This window comes from Gymnodraco acuticeps, unplaced genomic scaffold (genome assembly GCF_902827175.1).
Source record: "Gymnodraco acuticeps unplaced genomic scaffold, fGymAcu1.1, whole genome shotgun sequence".
Classification (NCBI taxonomy): domain Eukaryota; kingdom Metazoa; phylum Chordata; class Actinopteri; order Perciformes; family Bathydraconidae; genus Gymnodraco; species Gymnodraco acuticeps.
In genome coordinates this window covers 3,545,104-3,561,833 of record NW_022990981.1, presented here as the reverse complement: position 1 = coordinate 3,561,833, position 16,730 = coordinate 3,545,104, and the positions used below count along the sequence as shown (strand labels likewise).

Genomic DNA, 16,730 nt, shown 5'->3' with positions numbered 1-16,730 from the left:
TTCTTGACAAAGTGCAGTCTGCTTGACAACAGGATTGCCGTTATTCCCCCTTTGCAGCCATGTATTTCTGTCACCTCATATCAGCACCATATCCATAGCTCCCTTTGACCAGGCCCAGTTTAGTTATCAAGTATAAAACAACATTTCTACATAAAACTGAACAAAAACATATTTCCTCTTGACTGAGCATCAAAGGATCCAAATAAACTTGTGTCCATCACATTCTATTAGCTTAAGACTGTGGGACAACATATGGTGCATAAGATTATGAAATGTCTGTCTCAGCAGTGCCCCCTAACTACATCTGCCAGAAGCCTTACTGTTGTGCCTACACAAGGATTAATGACATAGCATTGACAATACCCTTAACTATTCTTACAAAATTAGCCCACAAGCCATTGCCTTGGGTGTCTATTTTTTGCCGAGACTCCCCTGTGATATTCCCCCCCCCACTCCACACGCACAGAAAAAACAGGAAACTTGCTATGATATGGTGGCTTCCTTATTGCTTCCTATTTGCCTTCTGAATGACTCCAGCGTAACTGGCCTAGTCAACACGGGAAAGCACTTTACAATGTAGATCTGAAACTGTGCTCAAACAAAAACAAAAAGCCAGTCAGAAAAATACACTTCTCTGTAGAGTGATTACGAGGACAACGCTATTGACCTTGGCTACAGATTCACCTGTACCTAGCACTGTATGCTTCTGTATTGCTTTGAAATGTATATAAATTATTGAGTTGCTGTGGTTACAGGGCAAGATAAATCACATTTTGGAAACACTGACCTGTCTGCCACAACATTTGTCATTGTGAGGCTTCTCCAGCACTGAGGAATAGACAGGTTGATGATTCAAAATGAATGTTTCCATTGAACAGAGACTGAACATGTTCAAGCCTTAGCCGTGGATGGCCATGTGTTTTTACCACCTTGTTGGCTAAGGAACAGAAAGTACTAAACTACTATTATTACTATTATTACTACTACTTGGACCATAAGCCAAAATCAGAGCCAATAAACAAAAAAAGGCCTCTGGTGAGATGCACCAAGTTACCCGAATAGGAAGTCTTAAGAAGGAAGGGCTTTCCGCACCAAAGCCATGTGGCAGCTGTCACCAAGCCACACGCACCCAGGCTAGCCCAGCAGGACGATAAGGTCAGATCAGAAGTAACCTGCTGTGTTAACAAACTGCAGACTTATCACTGTGTACATAAAAGAGCATGAAAGAAACCTAATAAGACTGTACAATTGTTGGAGAAACTTACGTCAATATCAAAGAAGTCCTGGGAGTCGTCCAGCCCCTGCACCCGGATTTGTAGTCCTCGCCCATGGCTTTTGCTCCCGCTGAGCATGTTCCCACTGAGGCTTTGGCCCGGCTCCAAGGTGCTGATACCAGCATTGAACTGGGCTCCCAGCCTTATGCCTGGGGTCTGCAGGGCCCGGTATGAACCCTCAATATCCCCCATTACTTGCTCAGAGCAGCTCTCTCACTCCTGCAAATACAGAAATTATTATTAAGGTTTGGAAAAAATAACGAACACTTATTGAGTGAGTGAACTTTGGGGAGGGTAAATCTGTCTGAGTGTTGTAGGCTGACTTTGGTTGATGACTGATTTCATTCCAAAAAAGTAGTGTGGCTGTCTGAAGCCGTTTGTACATATGTCAGGCTCATTCCTGATACGTTTAACCAGCAGGGGAAGAAGTATTCAGATGCTTTACTTGAGTAAAAGTACCAATACACTGTCAAAATACTTCATTATAAGTAAAAGTCTTGCATTCATAATCTTACTTAAGTAACAGTACAAAAGTGTTATCAGACAAATGTACTTAAAGTATAAAAAGTAATAGTGCAGAACAATTGCCTAATGTGTGTAATTATATATGTGACATTTCTAAATACTATTGTTGCATCAAGTAGCATTTTACTGTTGTAGACACAAAGTTCTGAAGGACTTTTTGTAAAATATTTAAATAATTTAACTCTACTCGTTTCATTTTTAGAGATGCAGTTTGTTCAAAGAAGATAAAGCTATTCAATAAATGTAATGGAGTAAAATGACATTAGTTTACTTTTAAATGTAATGGAGTACAAGTATAAAGTTGCTTAAATTGAAATACTCAAGTACCTCAAAATTGTACTTAACTACAGTATGAGTAAGTAAATGTATTTAGAAGAAGAACCTTGGTTACTTCCCACCTCTGCGTGTAACACACAGAAACTGACATATCTCAGACATAGATAACATACAGATGTCCTCCATGCAGCCAGAGTGTAGGTGGAAACCTGCTAAAAGATAGTTTACGACCTGAAAGCACGAAAGGACGACGGAACGAGTGCGAGTTGTTAGGCGTTGCATGTGGCCAAAATCGGCCAGCAAGACTCAAATGTTACACATACCAACATTTTAAAGCGGGATACCATTACGTTAACGAACCACATATATCTCAAAACAGGTTTTAGGTAAGGTTTATTTTACTTTCGGTGAAATGGAGCTCAGTGGAAACTAACGTTAGTTTACCGACGAAAGCGGCAGTAAGCATTAAAATATCGTTGCCGAGTTCTTGTCTCCGAAAAAGTCGTCACACAGCAGTATCTTAATGTGATAGTATACCAATAAAGAAGCATTAGACTTACCGTTTTGCCCGTGTCGAAACAAATTTGTTAAAAGTTTGCTAGACTGAAAAGGACATTATCCCCGTCCATGGTCGTCGTCGTCCAACCGAGTGCGTTCACAGACTGCTCTGTCATTGGCTAAAGCAGTCCCCCTCGTTCTGCCATTGGTCCAAATGTGGCGGAGGATTGTAGGCTGAGAGCGGAGATTTACCTTACTTTACTTTAAATAGCCTGGATGGATGGACAGTAGTGTGGACAAAATAACAGATTGTGGACTTTTAAAAAAGGCCTCGTAGCAAGTTTAAAAAGTGTATGGTCTCGTGGCTTAATCTGTAGGCTGATGGTTGTTCCTCACCCTGAGGAAATAAAACGATTGTTGTATCTGATCAATGTAATCTGAGTTTTTATTTAAGTTTGGGCTAAAGCATGACCCGAGATACATATTATGTTTATTGGGTATATGTGTAATAATAATATGATATGTTTTTTTCTCCTGTACCCTCCATTTAGTCACACGTCACATTAAGTAACTGTGTGTGTGTGCGCGTGCGTGCGTGCGCGTCACTCACGAGGCGATCCCACTCCCAAGTATGCGTCGCTAAACGCTTCAGGTTTTAAAGTTAAATCCATGAATCATTTGTAGTTTGCACTGCAGTTTGTTTTGTAAACAAGTCGGACTGATTGAATAGGACCATAAAAGAAAAGAGTCTGACACTGTAATGGAGCTCCCCCTACTGTTCCCTCTAAATAAAGAACTAAATGCATTGGAGGCTCCTTCATATTAGATGACATCCTTACAAAAACAACTATAATGGACTTTAAATGTTAACCTGCATACATATTTCTTTCAGTCACAAATTACTCTACAAGAACAAAACAAAAAATTGGTAGACAAAAATGTAAAACAGCCTAAAATGTATACAACGTTAGGAAAAGGAGAACAAGTAAATAATAATAATTAACACATTGATAATAATAAAATAAATGTCAAAACTAAAGAATAACTTTATATATAGGAGAATATACTAAAAACTGTGGATCTTTTATGTCATCTTTTATGTATAGGATGTTATCATTTTTATCAAACTACAAACTTACATTTCACCTTCTTGGTTACGGGTGACAAAATGATATTTTCAGATTACATGCAGAAATATAATAATATAGTAATTGAAAGAAAGCAATGCAACAAAACAGAACATGTTAGAACGTATTCAAGATAGATATATAGAAAGATATACTTTATTGTATACTAATAATCAATAAACACATTGGGAGCAGCTGCAACAGGCTGCCACCTAGCACGGCGCAATCATGGCATATCATTGTCAGACAAAAAAGTGAGACATTTTCATCAAAGATTAGCAAAATCTGATAGATGCCAGTTGATCATGATGCTCACCTAAAATCTAATTATTTCTCATGGACATTTTGTTTTTGAAGTAACTAATGTTTCATGGTTGGCATTCTATCTGCACTTTGTTGCTTCCATTTGATATGTTCCTATTCTCTTTGGTTGATTTCCCCCTTTTTTCACTCAGGTCCATAGTACAGGCTGACAGCTCACACACTGCTGTGGGTTCATCACAAGATAGGTGGACACAGTAAAGTCTGTTGTGAGGTGGGAAACACCAAGAGTGTTTTTCACCACATAGTATCTCCCTTTTCCATGTCTTTGTGTCTCTGCATTCTGTGTCTTTGTTGTCTTTCTGTGTCTGCTTTTTAGTAATTGTATCTATCTTTGTGGTCATTTTGAATGCTTTTCTGGTTAATACCTACGTGTCTCTTCGACTGACATTTTGCAGGGGAAGGCAGGGGGCCCTGACACTTTGGACTCCTGGGACTGTGCCTGGTAGGCCTGTTCAATAATCCGCCCATGTATTCACCTTTAGAAGTAACTTAGAAAACGCTTTTGTTGGCAATGGACACAATAACAATAATGTCATAATAACATTTTCACAAACTAGGTTTGTTCTTAGTAGGGACCTGAGAATGTAGCCTTTCCGAACTGTTGGGGAAATACATGTATTTCTGCACATGTGGTTGTCTTCAAATAACATTGTTTGGAATGTGCACATGGCTTTCTTAGATTTACAGAAAACAACATTGTTAGCTTGGATTACGAATCTTAAAATGGATTGCAGTGGAAAATGTTTATCTTTTGACTCATTATGTGTTTCAACCCACTAAAGTCAGAAAATACTTTTGAAATCATCCCATAATGAAATGTGTGATCAATTATAAACTGAAACTTGCAATCTTGCCTTTTTTGTGTAGGAATACTCTCGTCTATATGTGATTTTAACTGGGTGGGATGTAGAAGGTCCACATCTACTTCAGTACAATGTTGATTTCCCTTTATTTTGATGGTACATTATACATCCATAGAAGTAGTAGCGGAGGAGTATATGAGGGAAAAATACTTTACTATATTACATTTATCTGACAGCTGTAAATGATAGTTACATATTTTCACATCAAGATTTCATACATTAATAATAGTATAGTATATATTAATATAGTATATAGAAGTAATACATATATATATATATATATATATATATATATATATATATATATATGTATGGGTCAATCCAACAGTATACAATTGTTTACAAACAAAATTCTAACTTGACAACTAAACTAACTAAATCCTTTTAATTGAGTCATTTTGCATAACAAATACTTTAGATACAGTAGATGAGAAATGATTGCAAATGTATGTATACATGTAAATATGTAAGTCGGAATAACTTGCAGAAACGATATAAAGGATCATCATTGATCAGTAGGGGTGGGAATTAATAAGCATTTGCTTCCTCCTCCCTTTGGACACATATGATTTATTATTATTAATATGAATATTTGTGTTGAATGTATAAATATTATGACAATTTTTTGTTGAATATATAAATATTATGAATATTGATAAATACTGTGTATTCTAACAATACGGTATTCTGTTTTTCACATTTGTTTGTTTTATTTGTTTTTTTTAATCTGTTCGAAATAAATATGGAAATTAAATGAAATGAGATAATTGAAATAAATTCAATTGAGTTAAGAACGATATTGAATGCAGGATTTTTACAAGACCCTTTACTTAAATAAAAATATTTGAATACTACTTCCAACACTGATTAATTTAGACCACATTTGGCAATACACCATGAACCACATGTTATCTTGCAATCTATGTTAAAACGTAATGTAATCAAAGTGCAGAAGTTGTCCAAGAGTCGGTGAGGCTCGGAAACGAGAAGAAGTTTTTTGTAATCGGACTCTTTGACGTGACGTTGGAGGATATGATTGGTGGGCGGCTCTGGTATATATCCGTCAGGCTTCAATCCCACCTTCTCGCCAGTGGAATTTCATCTCAGCTTCTGCACCTTCAGGGCAGACGAGAACACACAAATAAGTAAGTAATTCACAGTTTTCTACTGAATATGACTGCAATGCCCTTACATATGACCTCTACGTGTCTTCTACATAGCCGACTGCTACTTGTCGGAGAGCCAGTGTGTTGGTAAACCTGGAGCGTTACAGTATGTTCTGGCCTGACTCCGTGTCATTTCTCCCTGCTCAGCTGTATGCCTACGTGGACTTAGCGAGCTAGTAGAGCAGACTGTAAGCTAACCGGAGCTCGCTAGCTAATGCTACAGTTCAACTTGTACTTTTTACGGCCGTGTTAACGCTGGCTCATTTATATTAAAATGATACGAGCCCAGGGTTTGAGTGTGGCCGATTTAGTTCATCGTTTTATTTTCAAACCACCGATAGCCTAATGTCATTATAGCTGGCTAAGGCACAGCTTGAAGTTGTGTGCAGGGCTTTTGGTGAGCCAAGCTACATGTTAGCCGAGGAGCTACGTGTCACAGTCGCGCACACACCACAGTCAAAGTTTTTAGCAAGTTTGCTAACTAGCTTTAGCTTGGGGTTTGGAGCAAGTATTCCATGCTACAGTGATTGTGCTACTGATTATCTCAATTCAACCAACACGCACACGCTTTCGCTAAACATTTGGCGTTATATTACTGTCCCTTTGTCTCGATTTCAGTCCATTATTTATGGTTGTTCAACGTTAGCCGACATGACGGCAGCTAGCGTTCACTCTGATGTGTCGCTGGCAACTGTCAGCTAGTTCATTTGATATCGTGTTGGCTAGCACTCACACTAACCAGCTACTTAAATCCTTAATCTGGGATTTGTGTGTAACGTTAGACAGGCTCCAAGGTTGTCATACTGCAGCTAACGTTAATGCAAATGTAACTAGCTAGACGAGCACGTCAGCGTTAACTTGAGCAGCTCATTAACATGAATGACCTCGGAAGATCGATAATGTAAAGCAATGTTCTATTAAGAGACGTTGTTTGATAGCTTTAAAGTGCGATTGGGTTCTTTATGAGTTTGGAGCCATTATATGTCAACAGTTGAAACGCAAAACTGCAGTAATGACATAGTAATTCAAGCAAAACAGCCTTGCATCACTGTTGTAATTCACACGTGTCCTTTTAAGCCATGGAGTTAAGGGTTACTCTGTCTAATCATTTACTGCTGCTCTAAAAAAAAGCTTTCGTGGCTTTTACATAAGTAGTTGCTTTAATAACGTTAACAGGCCATACGTTATGCCCATCACTAGTGCACCAAATCAGTAAGAGCTAGTTAGTTGCAACCTTTTGTGCCTACTTGCAATATTGTTTATGCACAAAAAGGGACCCTTAACTAAACATGGAAGCGTGTGCACAACTCAGTTGTAACTTAAACCCATGTCTAATAACATTCTGATGTGATAGGGAATGGATGAAACCAGTGGAAAACAACTTTTGTTTTATAGACTCTTGCTCAAAATGTCACTTTGAATCATACATAGACATAAGATAGCATTCATAGGCTATTTACCTGGTTATCCCACAGCAGCTTCATTCATTGCCAGGTCTGGTCTCCTGTCTGACAGTGAAGTGTCCAATTATAGCAGCCAGATGCTTTCCAAGGAGAGGGAGATCCAATGGCACCTATACTTTACTGGAGTTCAGTAATGCACTTCTTGGCTTCAACTTTATCTGAATTCTTCTCAATTGCTGGATGGTTTCAGTTGTATGAGATGTCATTGTTCCTACTACTGATCTCCCAATTAAGCTCTACTGTCAATATATACATATACATAAGTTATACCCTAGCAACAGCTGCTTCTATTCCTCACTCTGAATAAAGTTTAATTGGATGGTTTTTATTTAATTACTGATTGCGCTGTTAAAACGAATATAAACATTATTAGTTTTATTAAAGGTTACATGATGAAAGGGCTAATACATGTAAGCAATATTACAAACATATCATACAGATATTTTTAAAGGTCCCATGTCTTGGCCATTTCTACTGATCATAATTCCATTGTTGAGGTCTACTAGAATAGATTTACATTGTTCAATGTTCCAAACTCACATTGGTTTCTCACAGCATCTCTGTAGAGTCTGTGTATTCACTCTCTGTCCTACACGGCTTGTTGGAGCTCCTGCCCCCCCTCCCTATGAGCCCACTGTGCTCTGATTGGTCAGCTCGCCCACTCTGTTCTGATGAGTCTACCACCGTTACAGCGGAGCATCAGTGATTATGTGTTACAATGGCGTTTGTTAGCAACCAGGAAATGACACCAGTAAGGACAAACAGATGAGAAAGCTGCGTGGGGTCTGGGTGCCGTGTTGGCGGGATGTTGCGGGGCTCGCTGCTGTGAGGAGCGGACAGTGTGAGGCTCCACTAGCACCCCACCCCCCCAGCGCGTCACAGTTTCGCCACTGAGAGAGAGAGTGTGTGTGTGTGTGTGTGTGTGAGGAGCTCCACGGATTGACCAATGGGTCCATTTGGGTATGGGCACGTCACTGTACCCACGAAGAAAACAATGGAAAAAGAGAAATGTCCAACGAGGCGTTCTGGGGCAGCATAGACAGGTCTTCTCTGTGTTAGAGTTTTACTCGCTACAGGGTGTACTTTGAGGGTTTGTGACTCTGCAGACCGTTCACATGCAGAGAAAGCTACATAACACAAGGGGACGGGTAATAACCAGAAAAGAATGTCATGGGACCTTTAAGTACAATTTTCTGTGTTGGTGCACCGATAAGCCTGCAGTGGTGGATCTGTGCAAATGCTTTGAAGTAAGGCCCCTGATATATTCTTTTTTTCTTTCTTTGAAGCAAAAATATCATCCTGGTTATGTGTTTTAAAGCAGATCCTTTTTTCTTTGTGGTTTTTTTTAAGGCAAAAGCTGGCAGGCTGACGGGAAAGTGCATCTTTACAGGACGGATTAACTGGTAACTGACCATTTAGCTGGTAAGTTATTACAACCTTTAGCATTGTAAGCACTGATAATGATACTACTTTAAGCAATTAGCAGCCTACAGTTTGCCTTAAATGAGATTCTGCCCACAGCACCCACAGCTTGAAAATGTGCTCTGTAGTTCTGAAGTGTACTTATGATGTTGGAGTACAAAGCTTCAGCACTTTCCAAAGATGTTTGTTTGCTTACGGACATGTTGCGCCAGTCAATCCTGTACATGTGGCGAAGGCAGTCAGCACTTGTAGTTCACGTGTTCGCATTTGAATTTTGGTCATCAGGGAGCGTTAGATCTTCAAAGCAAGCTGAGAAAGGTAACCATGATTTGAAAAAGACAACATTTATACTTTGTATCTATTGAACATTTAAAGAAAAAAAGAAGTAAAATCCCTATTCATCCCTATCCCAGTCAAAGCAGGCAGCAAAATCAAGGTTTTATGTTGTGCTATATTATGGGTTATTCTGGAGGAATATACAAATAAATGAATAGTTGTTTACATATTCAAGTCATTTGAATATGTAACTGACTGTATTGATGTTGGTGTCTTTCCACCATCATGCATGTCTTTGAAGTGTTTTGCACTTTCTCTTGCCACAAAAATGAGAACCTGCTTGTACGGTCTACCTCTAAAGCTAAAGTAATGTTGATACAGGTAGTTTTATATTTCACAATAATAACATACTTATTTAATGTTTCGGTTTAAATTCAGATGAAGGATATTCACACACTTAAGATTGGCAACATGGCCCTCAAACAGTGCAGTGCAGAGCTGCCTTACATTTATGAAGCCTGAGGAAGAAGAGGCCAGTGAGAGGGTGGTGTAAAATGGGGAGGGGGAAAGTGCCTGCTATACTGACTACTACCATGTTGAGGCTCAAAGTGAATTTTCTTGAATTGCCTAGTCTATGGGAAAAAGCGTCTGATATCAACAAGTAATCTGTGACATCTGGGAGTCTCTTCCCTGCGGGGCAAGATCCACCCTGAAAAACAATTCACATTCTTTTGCTCTTGTTGGCCAGAATTTAAGTTTCTCTGCCAGACAGAAAAACAGACGGCAACTCCTGATAAAGTATTAAGTTTAGACATTGACAGTGAAGTGCAATCAAGCTTTAGTCACAGCACTACTTTGTTTACTTTTTATTATTTGCAGAGAAAAATATGCGTTAACAACTTATATAAGACCGAAATCAAAACGGCTTTATGGTCTTTTAAAACATTGATTAAATTGGCTTCATGCTTTCTTTATTGGAAAGAGTTAGTCATGTTCGAAGTCCAGAGACATGACGTCTGAGTATTCTGTGGGTGGATTTTTCCTTTTAATCCTATCCCACGTGGACGTACAAAGGGGTCAGTGGGCAAACATCCTCTTAACCCCGGAACCTGCTCACTAGGTTACACTCCTCAGAATAGCCCTGGTAAAAGAGCGTCTAAGGGAAGATAAACTGGTTTCTTCTGGAAAGACAGAATGCATTGCAGCTGTGGCCCTGCCCACACCACTGTTTTCTTTGTGGTGCTAAGGCCTAATCTCTTTACTCAGTCTCAGCCTACATTAACACAGTGCTGACATGGTAATGTAACAAGAAGTGTCATTATTATTTGAGAGGCTTCTTTTGATGAAGGTAGCTTAGATAATGGTGGAAACCCAAAGTCTAACTATGATAAGCTTGTATAGCGTGCTAAGCCTGTACATGTGACACTTCAGAAGATACGGTCCAATATTCAAACAGGGGTCTTGTTTATCTAGTTTCAACCATCATCAGAAAAGGAATGTATGCAAAAGTGAATTTCTTGATTGAATAAGGAGCCTATCATATCCTTTGTTACTGGTAGTGCTGAACCTCTACACATGGCAAACAATATCCTGTTAAATCCCATCAGTGATTATAACACACATTTTATTTATTTATTTAGCCTTTATTTATACAGGTGTAGATCTCATTGAGACACAAGGTCTCATTTTCAAGAGAGACCTGTCAGTGGTAACACTACCACACAAAGTTACAGACAGACAGGACATTAAACACAGAGGCAACACTCAAATACAACATCGTAAAAAAAACAAAACATTATGTCACACTTGCATATAAATACATTTAACAATCAGAACGGGTATATTTAAATATGTTCATTCCAATGATCAACATTTGACCTTGTTGTGATATCTTGATTGAACAGTTGCTATACAATTACTTTCATTTAAAAATGTTTACCTTGTGTGAATATGTACTGTCCTGTTTTTCACTCGTACTCTGTTGCTGCTTTTAATCTCCTTATTTTCCCCAGTGGTATTAGATACGGTCCATCTTATCTTAAAACCTGTTTTTGTTGCCTTATTTGCATTAAAACAATACAAATAAGAAGAATGCTGAATTGTTGACCAATTATTAGATGTGAAGTTAATGTATAAGTATGACTGACACCAAATATTCATACACCTGTGTATTGTTTTCCTACGGAGCCCCTAAAGGTACATGGACAAAACAGAAGAGAAACAAGTCGGGATAACTGGTTAGTATCTCATTTTGAGAAAGTTACCGTTGCGCCAAGGAGGAAGTGGAGCGCACAGGAGACAACCGTTTCATTGCAGACTGTTATGTTTATGTGGGGAAATGACAGTGCATACATTATTTGAGATATATTTCGAACTCAGACTTCATTTTAAGGACATTTCGGCCAGAGGTGTGTGGTCACTCCAGGAGACAGCGGGACGTGTAACTCAGAGAAGAGCAGCACCAGCGCTCAAAGAGCTTCTATGCACCACCTACTCTGTGTTTACCTTCATTGAACAGCTAAAGAGTGACCGCAGGCTGTTACGTTTTAACCACACACACACACACACACACACACACACACACACACACACACACACACACACACACACACACACACACACACACACACACACACACACACACACACACACACACACACACACACACACACACCGAACTGCCCGATTACTCCTCCTTGTATTAGTTTTATGAAGGAGATGTCCGGTCACCAAGGCGCATTATATGTGTGTGTGTGATCTGCTCAGCTCCGCTCTGTGCAGGGGCGGACTGGGACTAAAAATCAGCCCGGGAATCTCACCCAGCCCAGCCCACGTAAACTATCAACGGGGGGGAGCCTCGCTGCGGGGAAACAGTGGACCTAGTGGCCCGATCGGAGTGGCCCGACCGGCCCACTTCGGTACCGGCCCATCGGGATTCGTCCCGAACGCCCTGATGGCCAGTCCGCCACTGGCTCTGTGTGTGTTCTGAGTGTTTGTTTCCCTTTAAAACAGCTGCGGGCAGCAGGTAGCCTACTCGGAGAGTCACGGACTCTCAAAACAGACCTGGTTGCAGACTCTCCTGTTTTGCCAATCCGGTGCTTAAACAAATAGCTCTACACCCCTTGCCGAAATGTCCTTAAAATTAAGTCTGAGTTCGAAATATAATCTCAAATAATGTATGCACTGTCATTTCCCCACATAAACATAACCGTCTGCAATGAAATGGTTGTCTCCTGTGTGCTCCACTTGTACTTTCTCGTGCGCACGAGATGCTAACCCGTTATCCCGACTTTTTTTTCTCTTTTTTTTCAGGTCCCTTTTTAGGGGCTCTGTATTTTCCTCCTAAATATCAAATCAACAATTTCATTTGAATTGAAGTTGGAAAAACATTTTGTAATTCAGCACAAAATAAGATGTTAACAAACCTATTCAAGTGCAAAACGGTATGTTTAAAACTAGCAACAATAATTTCAAGTTGGAAAAAGTCAGCAGTGCCACTCCTAAAGAAATCCAAGTTTCTCTAAAGCCCGTAAAAAAATAAATAGTTATGCACTTTAAATCAAATCAAATCAAGTTTTATTTATATAGCACATTTCTAAACGATTTTTGGTCGAGCCAAAGTGCTGTAAAGTAAAGACCAACTTTAAAAAGACAGGACAAATGCATATTTCACATGGAATAATAAAGGCTTAGTAATAAGTCTTTCAGTGTATATAATCACCCAAATATACAAACATTGTTTTTAAAATATCCGTTTACAAAAATGTTTGCTTAAACAGAAATCCACACACCATCACTCGTATTGATATGCTAATTGAGCATATAGGTTTGTTATAAAGCCTGCTGCTACACCTGTTTAATATCACCTTTCCTTACAGTGGACTCTCTGTAAACGTGGGATTTTGACCATGAGCTCAGTCGCTGTACTTACGCAGGAAAGCTTTAATGAGCACCGCAGTGGGCTTCTGCCAGAGCAGGGTGGTGGTGAGTACTTTGATTTTGTTATGATTCAGCTTCATCTGCAAAATGAAAAGCCATAATTTGACTCGTCTGCTTTTGTCTTTGAACAGCTGCTGGGGCAGGACCCGGCGCTGTAGAGGAAGAGGATGCACTTCCTACCTACAAGGATGCTTTCCCACCTCTGCCTGAGAAGGCGGCCTCACCTGAGGGGACTCAGGAAACTGCCAACGCCTGGACATCTAAGATCCGTCCACTCAAGTCCTCTGTTATCACCCAGGTAGAACACTTTACGAGTCACTCACACATTGACTTTAAAGGTTGTCTGGTTTTTGTGTTTATAATTGCGTGCAACAGCATTCCACTATTGTTCTTCAAATCTTTATTCTTCAACTTATTTCAACCAATGTTTGCCATTTAACTACTTCAGCATACTTTCAGCTACAGAAACCATTCAAATATTAAAATGTTCAGCTCCTTCAGGACATGACTGCTATGACTAATCTTGTTTTGGACATTTATACTTTTTATAATATTCAGCTATTCAAACTTTTATTTTTACAATGTATCCCAATGGGAGGAACCTTTAAATCCTCTTGTACCTACAGTGTGCGAAAAAGTACACGTCCCACCGTCCGGGAAGTGTTATTTACAATATCGGACAAGTAGATCTTTCAATTGACTTGTCCGGCGGACAAGTGACGTTTTTCGCCCTGATTTATTGACAAATTATTGATACATTCAGTTTACAAAAGGCAGAACTCATTCGCAAATTGTACGTGTCTGCCATTGTTCGTTTAGAAATGTTAGTTTCGGTTCTGTTTGTTGATTCCTAAGGAAATGCATCTCGGCGCTTTCTGTACAGTTAGACGGGGGCGGGGCGGGGTGGGGTGGGAAGTGTAGCACAGTGGCAGGGTTGGGAAGCAAAACTCGGTTCCGAGTAGGAACAAATAACAATTGTCCGGTCCCGGGATTAATAAGAGTTGTGAGCACAGGAGGCCGAACCCCGCGGACCGCAGCTCTCTCCCTCTATGCTCCGTATCAGCTGATCGCTGCACGGTGCAGCTCAGCGTCTCTCTCTCTCTCTTTCTACACACAGCGGATCCGCTGCCCGTTTAACAGCCTCATCTTTGTCAAACTTTCTTATGTTCTTTCTCTAACACGTAATGAAGGTTATTAAGCGTTTTAGCTCCTGTGTTGTTAATATTGACCGCCATTTCCTTTATGAAGTAAAGCAGCCTCCCTGTCTTTGTCCTTGCGCTGTCCTCACATCCCCGGACCCCCAGACTCGGAGGAGCACAGGGATGTCAGTATTGTTTATGAAGCAGGGTATAGAAAGTACATTATTGAAATGAAAATACTATTTATTTACTTTTACAAACAGTGAGCAGCTGGGCAGCTGCAGCATGTGTATTGCAGGACATGTGCAAGCGTCTTTGAGTTGTAGAAAAGCGCTAGGCCTATAGGCTATAAATATAATGTATTATTATTATTAGGTTATGTCCTATGTGTTGGACATGTGTGGTTGGACTCTGTCTCACAGGCAGGTTGCAGTGTAACATCAGAGGAGACTGGGCCAATTGTACATTCTCAAACTGCACCACTTAGAACTAACTAAAAAATGCAGAGATTATTTTTATATAATTGTATTCAATAACCGTAAGAAATTAAACGGTATGAAGTGATTTGTAAATAGGAATACAGATTTGACTTAATGTTTTCAGAAATATATTTTTCTCCCAGTTTAACTTATTTTTACCCTCTCAAAGAACCGGAATCGAGAACCGAAAATAACCGGAATCGAAAAGCAGAACCGGAATCGTTAAAATCCAAACGATACCCAACCCTATGTGTGATGCACGATGACGAAGAAGAAGATTCCAGTGGCCCCAATTTTTGTCCATTCTGGACAAGTGAAAAATGTATTCGGACAAGTAAATTGCCAAACTCACTTGTCCATGGACAAGTACTCTCTAAAAACTTTTTCTCACACTGACCTACACCGTGCGCCAAATGCTACTCCTTCCACATACTTTCAGCTAGAGACTTCGTTCTAACTTTAAAACTGTCACAAGACATTCAGCTATGTGCTTTGATCTCAAAACAGAGTGGAGGAGAGCTTGAAATTCGTCCTTTTTTTAAACCTGCCATAAGTCCCAAACCCTACACTCCTGTGACATAATTTGTTGATGAAAATGTAGGAAAACATCTCTTAGGTTGAAAAATAAAAACATTTAAAGGTGGGGCAGGTAATTTTGGAGAAACCAGCTCCAGTGCGCTAGAATTTGAAAATACACAGCCGGAACAAATCTGCCACTTCCTTACAGAGCCCCTCCTCCAACACACACGAACGCGCACATGACCAATGAGGGCACGAGATAAGTTTGTGCACAGATGGAAGGCTGACAGGCAGGTAGGCCATCCAGTTATTTTAGCCGGGCCAGCTCAGGTGATTGGTCGTGCTTTTTACAGCGCTACGGCTTCCACAGATGACATTTTTTTTTAATGTATTTTTTGTCAAAGCACTTCAGATATTCATTGCTATCGGGATGTTGAGAGCATTCCATGGAACATAACAAAAAGTGTATCTCGAGCCTGTTTCTCAAACATACCTACCCCACCTTTTAAGTATAGAACTTTAAAAAAAATTCTGAGGGCAAGGATGTGACGACAACTTTTCACATGAAACCCTCTCCTTTCACTGCTCACATCTCCATGGAAACCTTTGATCTCTGGATACTAGAGATGTTAAGATTCACCGATTCGCATCGGTGCACCGGCATAAACGTTCAAGATGCGAGTGCACCGGTTGAAAGAGTGCACATCGGCTACAGTTTGGGTTGAACCGGGTTGAACTCGCGATGCATCGATTGCGTAGCGTCTTTGCATCGGTAAAAAACCGATTCATCATATAAAATTCCCTCATCTTGTCAACGCTCAGCAGAGCGCCACTACGGAGGCTGAGAGTCTCAGTTATCAACACACACGGAAGTTGAGGGGAAAGAGAAACACAGCGCACCAAAAAATACCTACAAATCAAACGTTTGGCAACACTTCGGATTGTTCAAGAAAGACGGTGTAATAGTCATTTATGCTACATAGTTGACCGCAGGTTATGGAGAGTAATAAGGTATCCGTAGACCTTTGTATGAGGTATCTTTATTACTTAACGGGTCTACAGCCATGATACATAGATCCGTCCTAGATGCGGGCTTGCATACACACAGTATCACTCCGCAGCCGCACCCCATCAGTAACGTCCTGATGGTATATGTGCACGGCACAGACGGTCAAGTTGAAAAATCGCTCGCAAATTGTTAACGATTCCGAGCCGCTTTAAAGTACACAAGTAGTACGAGGAACTTAGCGACGCACATAAAGAGGCGACATGGGGTCTGCGGCTGAAAAGAGAAACATGAAAGTTAGACATACGAGTTAAATCAATCAGTGAGGTGTTCTGTCAGAGAGAGTGGTGTTTAGTTTACAGCAGCCTGTGACGGCCAATAATAATGTAAATGTCTTCCTCACTGTAAGCAGTTATGAAATACCTGTTTGTGAA

General features: G+C 40.0%; 2 protein-coding genes across 5 annotated transcripts in view; one reads left to right on the top strand and one right to left on the bottom strand.

Annotated features, from left to right (window-relative positions):
• Positions 1–2,798, bottom strand: part of farp2 (FERM, RhoGEF and pleckstrin domain protein 2) — a 40,044-nt gene extending 37,246 nt beyond the window's left edge. For both annotated transcript variants that reach the window (XM_034235602.1, XM_034235603.1), the window contains exons 1-2: positions 2,636–2,798; positions 1,266–1,493 (exon numbers count right to left, since the gene is read on the bottom strand). In XM_034235602.1, coding sequence (XP_034091493.1) covers positions 1,266–1,466 — 201 coding nt within the window. In that variant the 5' untranslated portion in view covers positions 1,467–1,493; positions 2,636–2,798. The remainder of the gene's footprint in view (positions 1–1,265; positions 1,494–2,635) is intronic.
• Positions 2,799–5,901: 3,103 nt separating this feature from the next.
• The window catches only part of hdlbpa (high density lipoprotein binding protein a), a 49,182-nt gene continuing 38,353 nt past the window's right edge, over positions 5,902–16,730 (top strand). Inside the window, exons 1-4 of one of the 3 annotated variants that reach the window (XM_034235560.1) lie at positions 5,902–6,032; positions 8,867–8,938; positions 13,093–13,198; positions 13,285–13,451. In XM_034235560.1, coding sequence (XP_034091451.1) covers positions 13,123–13,198; positions 13,285–13,451 — 243 coding nt within the window. In that variant the 5' untranslated portion in view covers positions 5,902–6,032; positions 8,867–8,938; positions 13,093–13,122. The remainder of the gene's footprint in view (positions 6,033–8,866; positions 8,939–13,092; positions 13,199–13,284; positions 13,452–16,730) is intronic. The other 2 variants (XM_034235557.1, XM_034235559.1) reach the window with 2 other exon arrangements.